Source organism: Heterodontus francisci, chromosome 4, assembly GCF_036365525.1.
Source record: "Heterodontus francisci isolate sHetFra1 chromosome 4, sHetFra1.hap1, whole genome shotgun sequence".
NCBI lineage: Eukaryota > Metazoa > Chordata > Chondrichthyes > Heterodontiformes > Heterodontidae > Heterodontus > Heterodontus francisci.
In genome coordinates this window covers 26,957,238-26,973,745 of record NC_090374.1, presented here as the reverse complement: position 1 = coordinate 26,973,745, position 16,508 = coordinate 26,957,238, and the positions used below count along the sequence as shown (strand labels likewise).

Sequence of the window (16,508 nt, the reverse complement as noted above, 5' to 3'; positions counted from 1 at the left end):
AATTCATTATTTTCTCCCACCCCCTCACCAATTTTCTCTCCCACATCCTATCCTGGCTGGGGTTCAGTTTCATAATTTCTAATCCAGTATGTCGCCCAAGTGACGATACACTTTTTTATATCTCTTGCCAGTGAGTAGGAAATCGGGTTCTTGACCCCTGAGGCATCACATCGAATTTGATTTTGTTCTCACCTGCCTTACACGGTTGTGGGCACACATGCATGTGTGCACATTGACTTAATTAGCTGAACACCATTTGGGAGAAGAAACCCTAGTTGATTTTCGATCCAGCGTACTGAGGTGAAGTGCTGAGCCATACAGACCAGGAAAGTTTCATGTTCAATTTCTGGTGCTGAGATAGCCAGTGGTGGGGTACATACAAATATAAGTTGATTTAATATCACAGTAATAAAGTTACTCGCCATCATATTGTGTGCCATCTCCACCAGCGACTTTCCAATTGTCACTGTTCCAATCAAATATTCCCATAGACAGTCGCATCGTTTCAACTTTGGCCTTCTACATGGTCTTTTCCCAACTGAGACCCATTCCTCAGCTGTATCATAACATTAATTCATACTTCATCTTAGTTGATTTGATTTGATTTGATTTAGAGATACAGCACTGAAACAGGCCCTTCGGCCCACCGAGTCTGTGCCGACCATTAACCACCCATTTATACTAATCCTACACTAATCCCATATTCCGACCACATCCCCACCTGTCCCTATATTCCCCTACCACCTACCTATACTAGTGGCAATTTATAATGGCCAATTTACCTATCAACCTGCAAGTCTTTTGGCTGTGGGAGGAAACCGGAGCACCCGGAGAAAACCCACGCAGACACAGGGAGAACTTGCAAACTCCACACAGGTAGTACCCAGAATTGAACCCGGGTCGCTGGAGCTGTGAGGCTGCAGTGCTAACCACTGCGCCACTGTGCCGCCCTTAGCTCTGATACTGCACATAAAGCATTCTATCCTTCAAAATTGATCATTTTGTGGTCCCATCTGATGCCCAGAAGCTTCCTCACACATTACCTACGAAAAGCACCCAGCCTCTGTTTCTGTTCCAAAATCAATGTCCAGCTCTCAGCACCATATTGAAGTGTTGACTTGGCACTAGCTTCATAAATACTCTTCCTCCATAACCATTGATATGTCTCTCACCCTCCACAATGTTTTCTGCAATTCATTAATAAACACCAACACTTAAAGCACCTTATAATCTTCATCTCTTTCTTACTTCTTCCTCTGCCAGATTATACAACCTCTTTTACCACCTTCAACTCCTTGCCATCAGCATCCATTCTCTTTAGTAGTCCTTCATTCTTCTGTTTTTTCATGTGTTGAGAACACATTATATATTTTTAGACCCTTAAAAGGTTCTGGTCTTCCTTTTACATCTTTAAACTCTGCCTTCAGTGTGTCTATTACACATTGCCCTGTTCATGATACTGTCATTAGAATATTTAATAGATGCAGGCCTGAAGGTATCTTTTCACTTTGAAGCATTTTGACATTTTTCTTTCGATTATTTCTTTCCTCATATAACGTCTTTGTTACCTCAGACATTATCTTTAACACTTTTGCTTTCTCAGCTGCTCTGCAAAAGTTCACAAACACCATCTTTTATTTCCTCTGACATACCAACTTAAAATTTGCCAAAAGAGTCTGCAGAGTTTGTTTTTCCATACTCCTGGTGCTTTTCATATCTGTGTGAGCATCCGATGAGCACATCTGCAGGCCTCTTGCTCTGACAGATTATACAACCCCTTTCACCACCTTCACCTCCTTGCCATCACACTAGTGAAACAGTGCCTGTGAAATCCTTGCGCTAGTCTCTATCCCACTTATATAATGGAGTTATTTCCCACCGAGCTCCAAACCTGATGTACTTTTTCCATACTGTTCTGATGAGACTGAGGAGCTCTTTCACCACTTCAGCTCCTGAAATAGAAACTATTTCCTCTGGTTGGCGAGTCCAAAATTAGGGGCATAACATTAAAATTAGAGCTAGAATGGTCAAGGGTAATGTCAGAAAGCACTTCTTCAAAATGCTGTTGAGACAGTTGTACATTTTTCCACTGAGATTGGTAAATTTTTTGGTGGGCAAGAGTATTAAGGGTTGAGGAACTGAGGCAAGCAGATGGAGTTAAGATACAAACCAGCCATGATCTAGTTGAATGGTGGAATAGGCTTGAGGGGCTGAATGACCTACTCAGATTCCAATGTTCCTGCCTTCAGTTACTTCACCAGTAATTCTCTACATGCTTAATATATTTCCTGTCCTTGTGTGTTCACTGCCTCTTCTACTTCCTCAACCTGAATTTCCCTCACTGAACATTTTTTTTTCGCTAACTCAGCCAGCTAGCTCTCCAGTCCTGATGCCCATCCCATCTGAACTGATGGGAGTATATATGATTTACTTTTGTGACTGTAAATCACAAAAGCCATAAAATATTTCTCTTACCACTGTGCACCTTTACTTTCTCTAGGAGGGACGTACTAGATGAGCTTGTGACACTGCACAATTTCAGCAACCAGTTCCTACCGAATGCACTAAGAGAGTTCTTTCGGCACATCCATGCTCCTGAAGAACGCGGCGAGTACCTGGAGACTCTAATCACCAAATTCTCACAACGATTCTGTGCTTGCAACCCTGCCATAACCAGAGATCTTGGCCTGAGCCCAGGTAATAACCTACCTTAGTCTGTAGAGTTACACCAGACTTTACGAAGGCCAGGGCTGAAGAATTTGGCTTGAATTCCTGCAGAGATTGTAGAATCATGATCTCTTCAGCTCTTTGCAGCTCCTGAGTATTTTTGGAATTTGGCCCAGCAATTCATTAATGAAAAAAAGAGAATGCACAAGAATGCAAGATGCCGATGACATTTTGCAGTCTCAGAAACAAGCTCTCAAGCTTGCTGCTTTAGTTTGTTAAACTTTGGCTTATTGGAGAAACTGACTATGATGTATGTATATTTTTCCAGGACAGAGTTAAGAGTGATTAAGCTTTCTGATAATTTAATCAGCATTCACTGAAATATTTATGTATGTGGAAATAGGGTAACTATTTTATAGAGTGTTCTTTACCAATAATGACACAAATCATACTAAATAACCAATTGCATGAGCAGCTCAAATGATTCTTACTCTATGATTAGAGTGCAGTAATCAGTCAGTTCCCATTGCCCATGTTGTGTTGCATACTACATTCTGCCAACCAGGGGAGAGCTCTGCATGTGTGTGTTGGGTTCAGAAGTCTGAAAAGCTCCCTCTAGACCAATATTTCATTGTTTGCGGATGCAGATGCCGCAGGTGACACTCACAGATCCTGAAGTACATTTATAAAGTGTTTGTGAAGGTGCCCAATGGTTACACATCACACAATATCAAACTCAACCGATATGAGGGTTTTCACACTGCTTGGTTTCAGTGCGTTTTGAAAACTGATCAGGATTTACATCTGGAGTTATGTTACCATTTGTCTGGCAATTTACAACCAGAATTCCTTCATAGCAGTAGCTATGGCAGTAGCACCATTTAGATCAGTTGTTCTCATCTTCTAAGTTAAACTCAAACTCAAAGCACAGACGAGTTACAGTTTGTTGCATTGTTTAAAGTATACAATTTTGAAATGAGTATAGTTGGTCAACTTAAAATAGTAAGGTGTAAGCACCACTGAGCAGTTAAATATGTAGGGAATATGGACAGAATTTTCTGAAGCCCATGCCCCCAATGGGACCTCTTAACACCATGGGCAACTTATCGGGAAATTGAGTCCATTGTCCGAGCTTCAGAAAATTCTGCCCCTCATGTGGAAGGACTAGGAGGCACAAGCACAACTAAACTCATCAGACTAATTTGTTGGCTGAATAGAGTCATACAGCATACAGCACAGAAACAGGTCCTTCAGCCCACCGTGTCCATGCCAGCCAGCAAGCCTATCTATTCTGTGATTCGAATCCAGTTTTCCAACACTTGGCCCGTAGCCTTGTATGCAATGGCGTTTCAAGTGCTCATCTAAATACTTCTTGAATATTGTGAGGGTTCCTGCCTCTATCACCCCTTCAGGCAGTGTGTTCCAGATTCCAACCACCCTCTGAGTGAAAAACATTTTCCTTAAATCCACTCTAAACCACCTGCCCCTTACCTTAAATCTATGCCCCTCAGGGAAAAATTTCTTCCTATCTATGCCCCTCATAATTTTGTGTACCTCAATCAGGACACCCCTCAGCCTTCTTTGCTTAAGGAAAACAACCCTAGTCTATCAAGTCTCACTTCATAGCTGAAATGCAATCACATCCTTCCTATAGCGTGGTGACCAGAACTATACACAGTACTCCAGCTGTGGCCTAACTAGCGTTTTATACAGCTCCATCGTAACCTCCCTGCTCTTATATTCTATGCCTCGGTTAATAAAGGCAAGTCTCCCATATGCCTTCCTAACCACCTTATCTTCCTGTTCTGCTGCTTTCAGTGATCTATGGACAAGTACATCAAGGTCCCTCTGACATTTAAGAGGCATCTTGACAAATACATGAATAGGATGGGAATAGAGGGATACGGACCCCGGAGTGCAGAAGGTTTTAGTTTAGGCAGGCATCAAGATCGGCGCAGGCTTGGAGGGCCGAATGGCCTGTTCCTGTGCTGTACTGTTCTTTGTTCTTATATTCGATTGAGTGCTGCCTGAACATTAAGGAAAGTCGCCCTCATCTTTCATCTGGCATTCAGTTTTTACTTCTGTGGCTCAGAACCTTCTCAGGGCTTTAACTTTTCCTCTTTAGCTTATGCCATCATTTCAAGCCACCTATATATTATGATTATCGATAATTTAACAGTGTAAAAAAAGAAATGCATACTTGTATTTATGTCGCACTTTATCCCATTATTAGAATGTCCCAAAGCATTTCAGGCAATTAATTAATGAGTGTGGTGAGTGTTACTTAGAAAATTCCTATACAATGAGTCATATTTTGTACAGTTGCTTATATTTTTTCTTTTGAGATTTTGAACAAGGGAATATTTGCAGTAATGCGGAAAGGGCAGGGGATTGGGACTAATAGCTCTTTCAAGGAACTAGGACAAGCATGATGATCCTAAAAGCTTCCTTCTGTGCTGTATGATTCTATGTTGCTGAATTTGGATGAGTGACACCTCCAACAGGTGTGTGTAATGTGAAGATATATGAGGCTGAATTTCTCCCTGCCAGTGGGGAACAGGGCTCACAAGGAGTGCATCCCAGGCACCCAACCTATGATATTTTGCACACTAAAAGGCTCGACATAAGATTACGCACTGTAAACCTTTGATTTTCTGCAATACCCTTATTGTGAACATTATCTCCCATTGGGAACATGGAACCTATCCTGTGGTGTTTATTTTAAACTCTTTATAACATCTCGCATGTTATGCCTTCAGCTGCCTAAGCCCTAAGCTTTTTAATTCCCTCCTAAACCTATCCATCTCTTTGTCCTCCTTAAAATCTTCCTTTTGGCTATAATTTTGGTAATATTTCCTTTAATGGCTCAGATTTTGTTTGACAATGCTTCTATGAAGTGCCTTGGGACTACATTTAATGGTGATATTTAAGTGCAATTGTTGTTGTGTAAATGGTCGGTACTATACAACATTAATCAGGCCTAGAGTGGTCTTCTGTTTTCTCGCCTATCCCAGGAGATTGTATGGCTTTTGGCAGGAGTAGCCAGTGTATAATTTTGTGATGCACTAAGTATTGCATTTGCGTGTGACCGGCTGAATGGACCAGGCACTTACCTTCTATATGGTGCAATTGTTCTCTGGCCCATTCAAGAACCAGTACAGCTTCCTTTTGAAGGTTTCCAGAGAGTCAGCGCCCACTCCACCAGCTGGCAACGTATTCCAGAGGCTTACTGCTCGCTGGGAAAAGAAGAACTGTCTAACTTCCAATCTGTTCCTACTCTGGCATAGTATAAACAAAAGAGACTATTTTTTTTTTTAAAGTTCTACTGAAAGAGGCTTTAAAAAAAAAGTTTCAGTAAGATAATCAAATGAGTCCCATTATTAGATCTGACTTCCACTGCCAAAGTGAATGGAAAAATCTGCCATTGTGTAAAATTCTTCTGTAGCGATCCAGTTGCCCAACATTGTCATTAGCAAGCCAGCAATTCAATATAGTTTGGATAATCCTATCGAATGCTACATTGTTACATAAATTGACTGCAAATTCTGTTTCTTTTATACAGATGCTGTTTATGTACTTTGCTATTCTTTGATTCTGCTTTCCATCGATTTGAATAGTCCACATGTGAAGAACAAGATGTCCAAGCGGGAGTTCATCCGGAACACTCGCCGTGCTGCCCACAATATTAGTGAGGATTTTGTAGGACATCTATATGACAATATCTACCTTGTTGGTCATGTGGCTGCCTAAAAGCTCCATTAACAACACTAACAGAATATGAAGGTCAAACCTATAAAGTTGCACAATGAAGTATATTGACCTTTTGTAAACAGGAGGATTATTTTAGTGCTGGCCATTGTAACCTCTGTGTACAATCAGTTCCTTTTTGTTTTCCATCTTGCCATAGTTAGCACTTTGGTAACTGAATACTGGTTTGCGTTTTATATTATGTAGTTATCATGAGTTGCACATAGTAGTGCCAATGATCTGATGCAGCAGTTTGGAAAATAGTATAATCTAAAACTGGCATAAAAGTATAAGGACTACAAAAGCATTAGAAATTGGTGGTTGGGTTTGCAAATTAAGTTGGACTATGAACCTGGTAACCTTTTTTCCCCCTTTTTTTAATGCATGTGATATGTGTAAATATTGCAAAAAAAGAGATTTATAATCATATAATTATTTTATTGTGAAGTATTTTAACTAAAAGATTTTTCTCTGTACAAATTAGGTGACTATATTCTCTTTATTGAATTAGAACTTTTATGTTACAGAAGCAAAAAAAGCACTTTGTTATGCAGTCTTTGATATATGAAATAGAACACCAATACTTTTTTTATGGGGTGATCTCCTAACCAGGTTGTAGTTACAGAAAATCTATTTTCACATTTAGTATCCGGTCATGAAAGAACACCATTTCAACTGTTCTCAAAACATCTTTGCAACTTTATCAAGTTGAGTGTGCTGGTTTAATGAATGCTTGACTGATTAGTAATTTTTATGAAATCCTATTTAAAACTTAAAACACATCTTTCCTCTGTTTTGTTTTCTTTTTTTAACCATCTACTTTGATTTACCTTAGTTTTTCATCGTAGTTTTATTTTAATATGAAGTTATCTTGAGGTATTGGCACACTAAGAAATTGAGAAGTTCATTCAAACCAATCACGTGATGTAGTAGTTAAACCAGTTATTTTCTAAGTTAGTTCTTGTTGGATGCAAGAAAATCACCTTGTTCTGTTAAGTTTTTGAAAAGATGCATGTTTCCAGACTCCCCGTGTTTTAAAACAGTGAGTAGCTGAACTATACAGGGTCCCAAAGGGTTCCACGATTGGCGCCTGGTCTGTGCTGGGTGAACTGTTATCAATCATGGTGTTTGTGCGAGCATTAAAATTGGCCTTAGTAGCCTTAAGTTAGCAAAGGGAAAACATCTGGACTTCCCACAACTGGTTCAGCCCAGCAATTCCTAAATGCACCTAAATGTTGGGTGAGGACAGGGTCAGACTTGGCTGTGGTGCCCAGTGCAATCAAATAGTCTTCCTACAATCACAGTCAGATAAATAATGGCTGTATGGGCAGGGTGCCAGACGGTGGCTAACTTTCAAGGAACCCATACTTCAGAATGGTATCAATGTGAGGTAAAGAGAGACTTGTTGGAAGAAGATAAAAACTCTCCAACTTTTTTCAATAGCAAATATTTTTAAAGTCTAGTTTCTAAATATCATGTTTTATGCAACAGAAACATCAGACAAATGTGTATTACAGAAATCACTATGCTAAAGCGTCCATTGTTCCTTTATCAGTCTTTAAATATATTCCATAAACAACAGGCTGGATTTTATGCAGCTGGCGGGAGTCCTGTTGCCAGGCCAAAAAGCCTAGGGAAACCCTGCCTCGGTGGATTGGGGGACTGCCAGCTGCAATTTTCAGTGCTCAGGCAATTAACTGCCTGGTGATGGGAGCCCTGCCCTTTCAAGGACAGGGATCCCACCTCCAAGAGCGACCAGCCAATCAAAAGGCCAGCAGCTCACCAGTCCCAGCAGCACCACCAGGAGCTCAGGCCACTTCTGGTACTGCAGGTCTCTATTTTAGTTGAAACTAGGAGGGCTGGATTTTCCCACGGGCTCCGGGACCCCGACGTTTGGACCAAATAGGGGTCCCAAACCCGCACTTGCTGACATCGGGATAGGCTCAGCATTCTTCCTGAAGGTGGCCGGCTAATTAGCCGACTTCGAGCTCACCGTCTAATTAAGGATGGTAAACTGGCTCCCACTGCTACTGGCAGCAATCAGAGGGTTGCCAGCTCTGGAGCCTCAACAGCCCCACCAGGAGATGTGGGCGCTGCTGAGGCTGGTCATGGGCCGCGATGGCACTTGAAGATGGAGGTGCCCTTGGAGTCATCAGGTGTCAAAACTTCAGAAGGGCGAAGCCGGTAGGACCCTAGGAGAGGAGGGAAAACCCTTCGGTAAGGCCGGGATGAAGCATTTCCTGTCCGCAGCCGTGTCTTTTGGGCTTGGAGCCTCCAGCTCCAATGGCCACCCAGCCTGCCGCAGGGAAGCCGCCTGCACTCAGCAGGCGGGAGGAGGGCCTTTCTGCCACCAGAAGGCTGCAAAATCATCCCTAATTGAGGCCTTGACAATGTTAATTGGCTGCCTGCCTCCATGCCAATCCGCTTCTCAGGCTGCTGCTGGAAAATTTCTCCAGTGGTGAGTATGCGTCAGGGAACCATCCCTACGTGGCTGTCCCTGCCCCCCACCAACCCATGTCTCAGCCCACCTGATTTGGAGGAGAAGAGTAATTTGGCTAATCAGTGCCCTCACCTTGATGAGCCCAAAACGTTTTAAAGATATGGAACATTTCCTGGAATTTTTTAATTCCAACAAACTCATGCCTTGAGCTCTATCGGTTGCAGCACATGCTAATAACATCGGCATAAGGGTTGAATTAACAGGGCAAATGGTAGACGATGTCAACTGACACAATATAGTAGTTTTGAGAAGTAGCAATGCTGAAAGACAGTTGCTGCTTTGCAAGCACTGCTTACCTATATAAAGCCATTGGCCAAAACATTGATCTTAGATTCCTCTGCATCAGCCATGGGAATGGGACTTTCAGAGGAGTCACTAAAACCTAATTCAGGATTCATTGTGACCTGGTTTTTCAGTGCTGCATTGTAGAAATGCAAAAGATAAGTTCCTAGGATAACAAAAAATGTTTGTTAAGCCACTGTTCAAATTTTGAACTGACTTTTCACTTCAGTAAAGTAGATAACTGCTCTTTTGCACAGGAACTCAATGTAGAATTATTTGTATATATGTTTATTATATATTTGTCTCTGACAATTGCTGCTATCATGTATTACAGGTAGTAGCCTTCTGAAAGTCTAACTCCTGGATACAAAATAAGATGGTGGGGTTGGGGTGGAAATCACTTTTTAGGCTACTTTTTAAATATACTTTTAATTACCCTTGAATAAGCTTATTTTTTTTAATAATCTTTTGTTGATAGATGATACCTTACCAAAAGATCAGTTTTATATTAGTAACATAGGAATTGCTGGACGCAACATGACCAATGTCCATCTAATTCACCTTCTACCATCCCTGATAGTTTCATGATGCAACAACAATGGAGTTTTTGATTAATCATTAGCAATCAATCTCTCTATCAATTAATTAGTCTACAACAGACCGCGAAATGAGATGGGAAAAATGAGATGAGATGGAAAGCCTTGAGAGCCATAAGCCCAAAGTCAGCTTGGTTCCTCCTAAGCATATTCTTCCACTCAACTGTCAAAATATGAACACCTTGGCCAAAGATTTCCACTTTGCGCTTGCCATTAAAATAATTTAGAGGATAATTATGGGCTGGTGAACACAAGCAGAGAAGTCTAGCCTTTCTGTGTTTGTGATGTGTAACAAAATAGTACATGTGTTTGTAAAGAATACATTTACAGTTTTTCTACATGATGCACACAGAGGAAAACTCTCATGCCACAATTTTGACCCTCATAACGATTGGCTGTAATCAATTAGAGAAAGAACTGGTCAATTCTTGTAATTCATTTTATTAATAATATAAGTAGGGTTTGACTCCAATCTAGTGTATTCTAGTTAAAAGGTTGTTCCGGCACTGTTGTACCTTGTGGTGGAGAGGTTTAGCTTTCTATTTTATTTTGAAGTTTGGCAAAAGACTCTAAAATTAACTTTCAGTGACATAAGTTGAAGTGATGTCAACACTAACTGAAAACTGCTGGTGATATGACTGATCGAAAAATTAGATGCTGCTGTTTCGAGCTACAAATTGCATTGTGTTCCCCAAAATTTTGAACTTAGCACTTAACAGGGAATCTCACTCCATTATTAATGTTGATTCCATCCTCATGATACTTGGAGTATAAGCAGTGTGATATGCCCTAGAATGCTGCATGTCCTGGTACCATAGGGCCCTTCAGAAATAATAAATGCATTCACTTCATCACAATTTTAATTGGAAGTTGAATTTCTGGTTTTACAGCTTCATTTTGTTGCTTTATGCAAGATTCAGGATGCAGGGAATGTTTTTTTTTAAAATAAATCTAAGTGTAACCATCTCCAATCCTCATTTTATGTGAATGCACTGAAATTTACTACATTTATTTTAAATCTACTGCACCTTTTTAGTGAAAAGACTTGAGAAACTAATTGCCTCAGAAATCTCCCCATTGAATTGATTGCACATACTGTCCATTTTGTGTGGCTATTTTTAAAAAAAAACGCTATATTCTTAATATCAACAGAGGACGTTATTGCTACTTAAATAGGCTTTCCCTCCTTCTGTATGGTTTTCAATTCATATGTTTCAAAAATTATATAACCAATCTGATGTTTTATGGTTTTACTGAAAATGGCGGTAAGAAAAATAGCTCCAATATGCAACCAGCTGCACAGGAAATCAGATCATCAGGTATCAGTGGAGTTTGCAGATTTTACTATGTGATTAATAGTAATAGGAAAGTGGTGAAAAAACTGTATGTAAGACATAGGTTGCAACAAAATTAATTTTTAAAATCCTATGTTATTACAGAACACCATTTCTTGAACAATCCTCTATAGACTGGATGGTACTCATAAAATGATGTGCCTACAATTCGCTTTTTGGAAAATTCACTTGTATTAAAAGGTACAGCGGTACGCAGACTTAGATTTTTAGTTAGCCTTTTGTATCAAAAAATTACAATTTTACTATTTTGTACTGCATTGTATTTAAGCAACAATAACCCAGTCATGTCTTTTGATATTTGATTGGAGATAGCTATTGTATGTCAATGGTTAGTCACGTGTGCTGAAGAAATAGATTTACTCGCATTGCAAACCCACTTCTTGTGCGCTTCAAGTAATTTTTATTCGCACTCTTTCGAAGTTGACATTAGCAGTACTGGGGAAGATTTCCACCGTATGTAGCAAAATCATAGACTTTTTTATATAACTGGTTATGATCTTTGTTACAAGTATCACACCCCAGAGGAAACTTTCCTTCAAAAATGTTATATTTATTCCCCACCCTTCCCTTTATGTGTCTTTAAAAAGCTGCAATTTAAGCCACAAAAGGGTGACGTTGTCTTAATCTTGTGAGGCACCTCCAAGTATGTATATTTTCAATGTGGGTTTACCTACAGACTGAAGTAAAGATCTTTTGACACAAGGCGATGAATGTATAGGAAAAATAAAATGACTGGAAGGATGGTTAATTTAATGGCATTAAATGCTTCAGATTTTGTTTTATTCATCTGGGGGATGTGGGCGTAACTGGCTAGGGCAGCGTTTATTGCCCATCCCTAATTGCCCTTGAGAAGGTGGTGGTGAGCTGCCTTCTTGAACCGGTGCATTCCTTGGGATGTAGGTACACCAAGAATGCAGTTAGGGAGTTCCAGGTTTTGACCCAGCGACAGTGAAGGAACGGTAATATAGTTCCAAGTCAGGATGGTCTGTGGCTTAGAGGGGAACTTGTATGTGGTAGTGTTCCCATGCATCTGCTGCCCTTCTTCTAGGTGGTAGAGGTCGTGGGTTTGGAAGGTGCTGTCGAAGGAGCCTTGGCAAGTTGCCATAGTACAATTTGTAGATGGTACACACTGCTGCAACTTTGCATTTGTGGTGAGGGAGTGAATGTTGAAGGTGGTGGATGGGATGCCAATCAAGCGGGCTGCTTTGTCCTGGATGGTGTCGAGTGTTGTTGGAGCTGCAGCCATCCAGGCAAGTGGAGAGTATTCCATCACATTCCTGACTTGTGCCTTGTAGATGGTGGACAGCCACTGGGGAGACAGGAGGTGAGTTACTCACTGCAGAATTCCCAGCCTCAGATCTGCTCTTGTAGCCACAGCATTAATGTGGCTGGTCCAGTTCAGTTTCTGATCAATGGTGAGCCCCAGGATGTTGATAGTGGGGGATTCAGCAATGATAATGCCATTGAACATCAAGGGGAGATTCTCTCTTGTTTGAGATGGTCATTGCCTGGCACCTGTGTGTTGCAAATGTTACTCGCCACTTATCAGCCCAACCCTGGATGTTGTCCAGGTCTTGCTGCATAAGGACATGGACTGTTTCAGTATCTGAGGAGTCATGGCTAGTGCTGAACATTGTGCCATCATCAGCGAACATCCCCACTTCTGACTTTATGATGGAGGGACGGTCATTGATGAAGTAGCTGAAGATGGTTGGCCTAGGACAATAGCCTGAGGAACTCCTGCAGTGATGTCCTGGAGCTGAAATGATTGGCCTCCAAGAGCCACAACCATCTTCCTTTGTGCTAAGTATGACTCCAACCAGCGGAGAGTTTTCCCCTTGATTCTTATTGACTCCAGTTTTGCTAGGGCTCCTTGATGCCATACTTGGTCAAATGCTGCTTTGATGTCAAGGGCAGTCACTCTCACCTCATCTGTGATGCTGGGACCTCAGGAGGAGGTCAAGATGTATCATCCAATCAGTACTTCTGGCTGAAGATGAATGCAAATGCTTCAGCCTTGACTTTTTCACTGATGTGCTTGGTTCCCCCATCGTAGAGGGAATATTTGTGGAGCCTCCTCCTTTTGTCAGTTGTTTAATTGACCACCACCGCTCACGACTGCAGAGCTTAGATCTGATCTGTTGGTTATGGGATCGCTTAGCACTGTCTATTGATGCTGCTTCTGCTGTTTGGCATGCAGGTAGTCCTGTGTTGTAACTTCACCAGGTAGACACCTCATTTTGAGGTATGCCTGCTGCTGCTCCTGGCGTGCCCTCCTGCACTCTCCTTTAAACCAGGGTTGGTCCCCTGGATTGATGGTAATGGTAGAGTGGAGGATGTGTTGGGCCATGAGTTTACAGATTGTAGTTGAATACAGTTCTGCTGCTGATGATGGCCCATAGCGCCTCATGGATGCCTAGTTTTGAGTTGCTAGATCTGTTTGAAATCTATCCCATTTAGCATAGTGGTAGTGCCGCGCAACACTATGGTGGCTACCCTCTGTGTGAAAACAGGTCTCTGTCTCCACCAGGACTGTGTAGTGGTCACTCCTACCACTATTCACAGAATCACAGAATAATACAGTGCAGAAGAGGCCCTTCGGCCCTTCGGCCCATCGAGTCTGCACCGATGCATTAAAGACACCTGACCTGTCTACCTAATCCCATTTGCCAGCACTTGGCCCATAGCCTTGAATGTTATGACGTGCCAAGTGCCCGTCCAGGTACTTTTTAAAGAATGTGAGGCAACCCGCCTCTACCATCCTTCCAGGCAGTGCATTCCAGACCGTCACCACCCTCTGGGTAAAATGCATCTGCGACAGGTAGATTGGTGAGGACGAGGTCAAGTATGTTTTTCCCTCTTGTTGGTTCCCTCACCACCTGCCGCAGACCCAGTCAACAGCTACGTCCTTTAGGACTCAGTCAGCTTGGTCAGTAGTGGTGCTACTGAGCCACTCTTGGTGATGGACATTAAAGTCCCCCACCCAGAGTACATTTTGTGCCCTTGCCACTCTCAGTACTTCTTCCAATTGATGTTCATCATGGAGAAGCACTGATTCATCAGCCGAGGGCAGGGGTGGGGGGCAGTAGGTGGTAATCAGCAGGAGGTTTCCTTGCCCATGTTTGACCTGATGCCATGAGACTTCATGGGGCCAGAGTCAATGTTGAGGATTCCCAGGGCAACTCCCTCCCAACTGTATACCACTGTGCCACCACCTCTGGTGGGTCTGTCCTGCTGGTGGGACAGGACATCCCCAGGGATGGTGATGGTGGTGTCTGAGACATTGTATGCAAGGTATGATTGCATGAGTATAACTGTGTCATTCTGTTGCTTAACTAGTCCGTGGGACAGCTTTCCCAATTTTGGCACAAGTCCCAAGATGTCAGGAGGACTTTTCAGGGTCGACAGGGCTGGATATGCCATTGTCATTTCCGGTGCCGAGGTCGATGCTGGGTGATCCATCTGGTTTCATTCCTTCTCTTAGACTTAGTAGCCGTTTGATACAACTGAGTGCTTGTTAGGCCATTTCAGAGGGCATTTAAGAGTCAACCACATTGCTGTGGGTCTTAAGTCACATGTAGGCCAGACCAGGTAAGGACAGCAGATTTCCTTCCCTAAAGTACATTAGTGAATCAGATGGGTTTTTACAACAATCGTCAATGGTTTCATGATCACCACTGGACTAACTTTTTGATTCCAGATTTATTAATTTAATTCAGATTATACCTCATATTAATTACGATCTGTACTTTAAGGTTTATAACTTTTATTAAAACTTGTCCAATTGATATTTTGTTTTCTGTGTGGTACAAAAAAAATCTTGCATTCAGCAGTAATTCAAATCCTGTACCAACTTTACAACATTATTTCTGAATGTTTACAAAGGAATTTTAATTGCTTTAACTTTTAACAATGATAATATTGGAGAGAATTACTTTGGCAAAATGTTCAAAGATATTCAAACTTGTTTAGCAACTTCACTATGCAACTAGTGCTTATTTTGTCAGGTGGTTGTATAATAAATACTGTGTTCTACAATTTATAAAATTACTTTAAAAATCCCTACAAAAGTGAAATAGTGATATGGGTCTTATTATTCTGCATTATATTCAGTTTTATTTTTAAACTTCATTTTGAATAATTTTAAGATGTACGTTTAGAGTTTTCTGGCAAAATACATTTTGGTTTAATGCCTTTTCATATACCTTCATTAATATAAAAATTATCCCACAGAATTGAAAGGTTTTCATAGAAGGATGAACATTCATTGTCAAAACAAAATGTATTGGGTTAAAGTGGCTGTAAGTTAATTTTGGTAAATACACATGCTACCCATCTATTAATGGCTTTCACGGGGTAACAACAGAGAAGATGCTGTACGGTTTCTTGGGTCGGATTTTATGCTGAGCACAATTTGTCAAGTTGCACATAATTAAAGATGATCTCGAAGTGGTTAATCTATCCTAGTGTATGCTTTTTACTATGTTCCCTTACAATCTTGGACATTTGAGCTCAATGAATCTCATACAATATACAAAAACAGAGGATCACTGAAGAATGGGATACCACATTAATCAGGAATTTATGAAATTTTTTCCCAAAATAACGTTGTTTCCTTCCCCCCTCACAAAGACATTTAAGATCAAAATTCCACCAACGGTCAGTTTGTGCTTTCTTTTAAACTAAGACAGGAAATTAAAAGCTGTTCCCAGTGTCTTTTAACTCCTTTAATAGAAAGATCAACTTAAGTTCTGTCTGGGGCAGGGCTATCCAATCTGTAGTGTAATCCCTGGCAATTCAGTCCTCCCAGGCAACTCAGTCCTATTTGCACATGCATTAAAGAACAAAGAACAGTACAGCACAGGAACAGGCCATTCAGCCCTCCAAGCCTGCGCCGATCTTGATGCCTGCCTAAACTAACACCTTCTGCACTTCCGGGGCCCATATCCCTCTAATCCCTTCCTATTGATGTATTTGTCAAGATGTCTCTTAAACGTCGCTATCGTATCTGCTTCCACCACCTCCCCTGGCAGCAAGTTCCAGGCACTCACCGCCCTCTGTGTAAAAAAACCTGCCTCGCACATCCCCTCTAAACTTTGCCCCTCGCACCTTAAACCTATGTCCCCTAGTAACTGACTCTTCCACCCTGGGAAAAAGCTTCTGACTATCCACTCTGTCCATGCCGCTCATAACTTTGTAAACCTCTATCATGTCGCCCCTCCACCTCCGTCATTACAGTGAAAACAATCCGAGTTTTTCCAACCTCTCCTCATAGCTAATGCCCTCCAGAACAGGCAACATCCTGGTAAACCTCCTCTGTACCCTCTCCAAAGCCTCCATGTCCTTCTGGTAGTGTGGCGA

General features: G+C 41.5%; 1 protein-coding gene across 9 annotated transcripts in view; it reads left to right on the top strand.

The window, feature by feature from the left end:
- fbxo8 (F-box protein 8) overlaps positions 1-16,508 on the top strand; it is a 105,110-nt gene that overhangs the window by 76,507 nt on the left and 12,095 nt on the right. For 6 of the 9 annotated variants that reach the window (XM_068029307.1, XM_068029310.1, XM_068029309.1 and 3 more), the window contains 2 exons: positions 2,501-2,697; positions 6,230-15,596. In XM_068029307.1, coding sequence (XP_067885408.1) covers positions 2,501-2,697; positions 6,230-6,417 — 385 coding nt within the window. In that variant the 3' untranslated portion in view covers positions 6,418-15,596. Of the gene's footprint in view, positions 1-2,500; positions 2,698-6,229; positions 15,597-16,508 lie in introns of those variants that run through there. The other 3 variants (XR_010974839.1, XM_068029303.1, XM_068029306.1) reach the window with 3 other exon arrangements.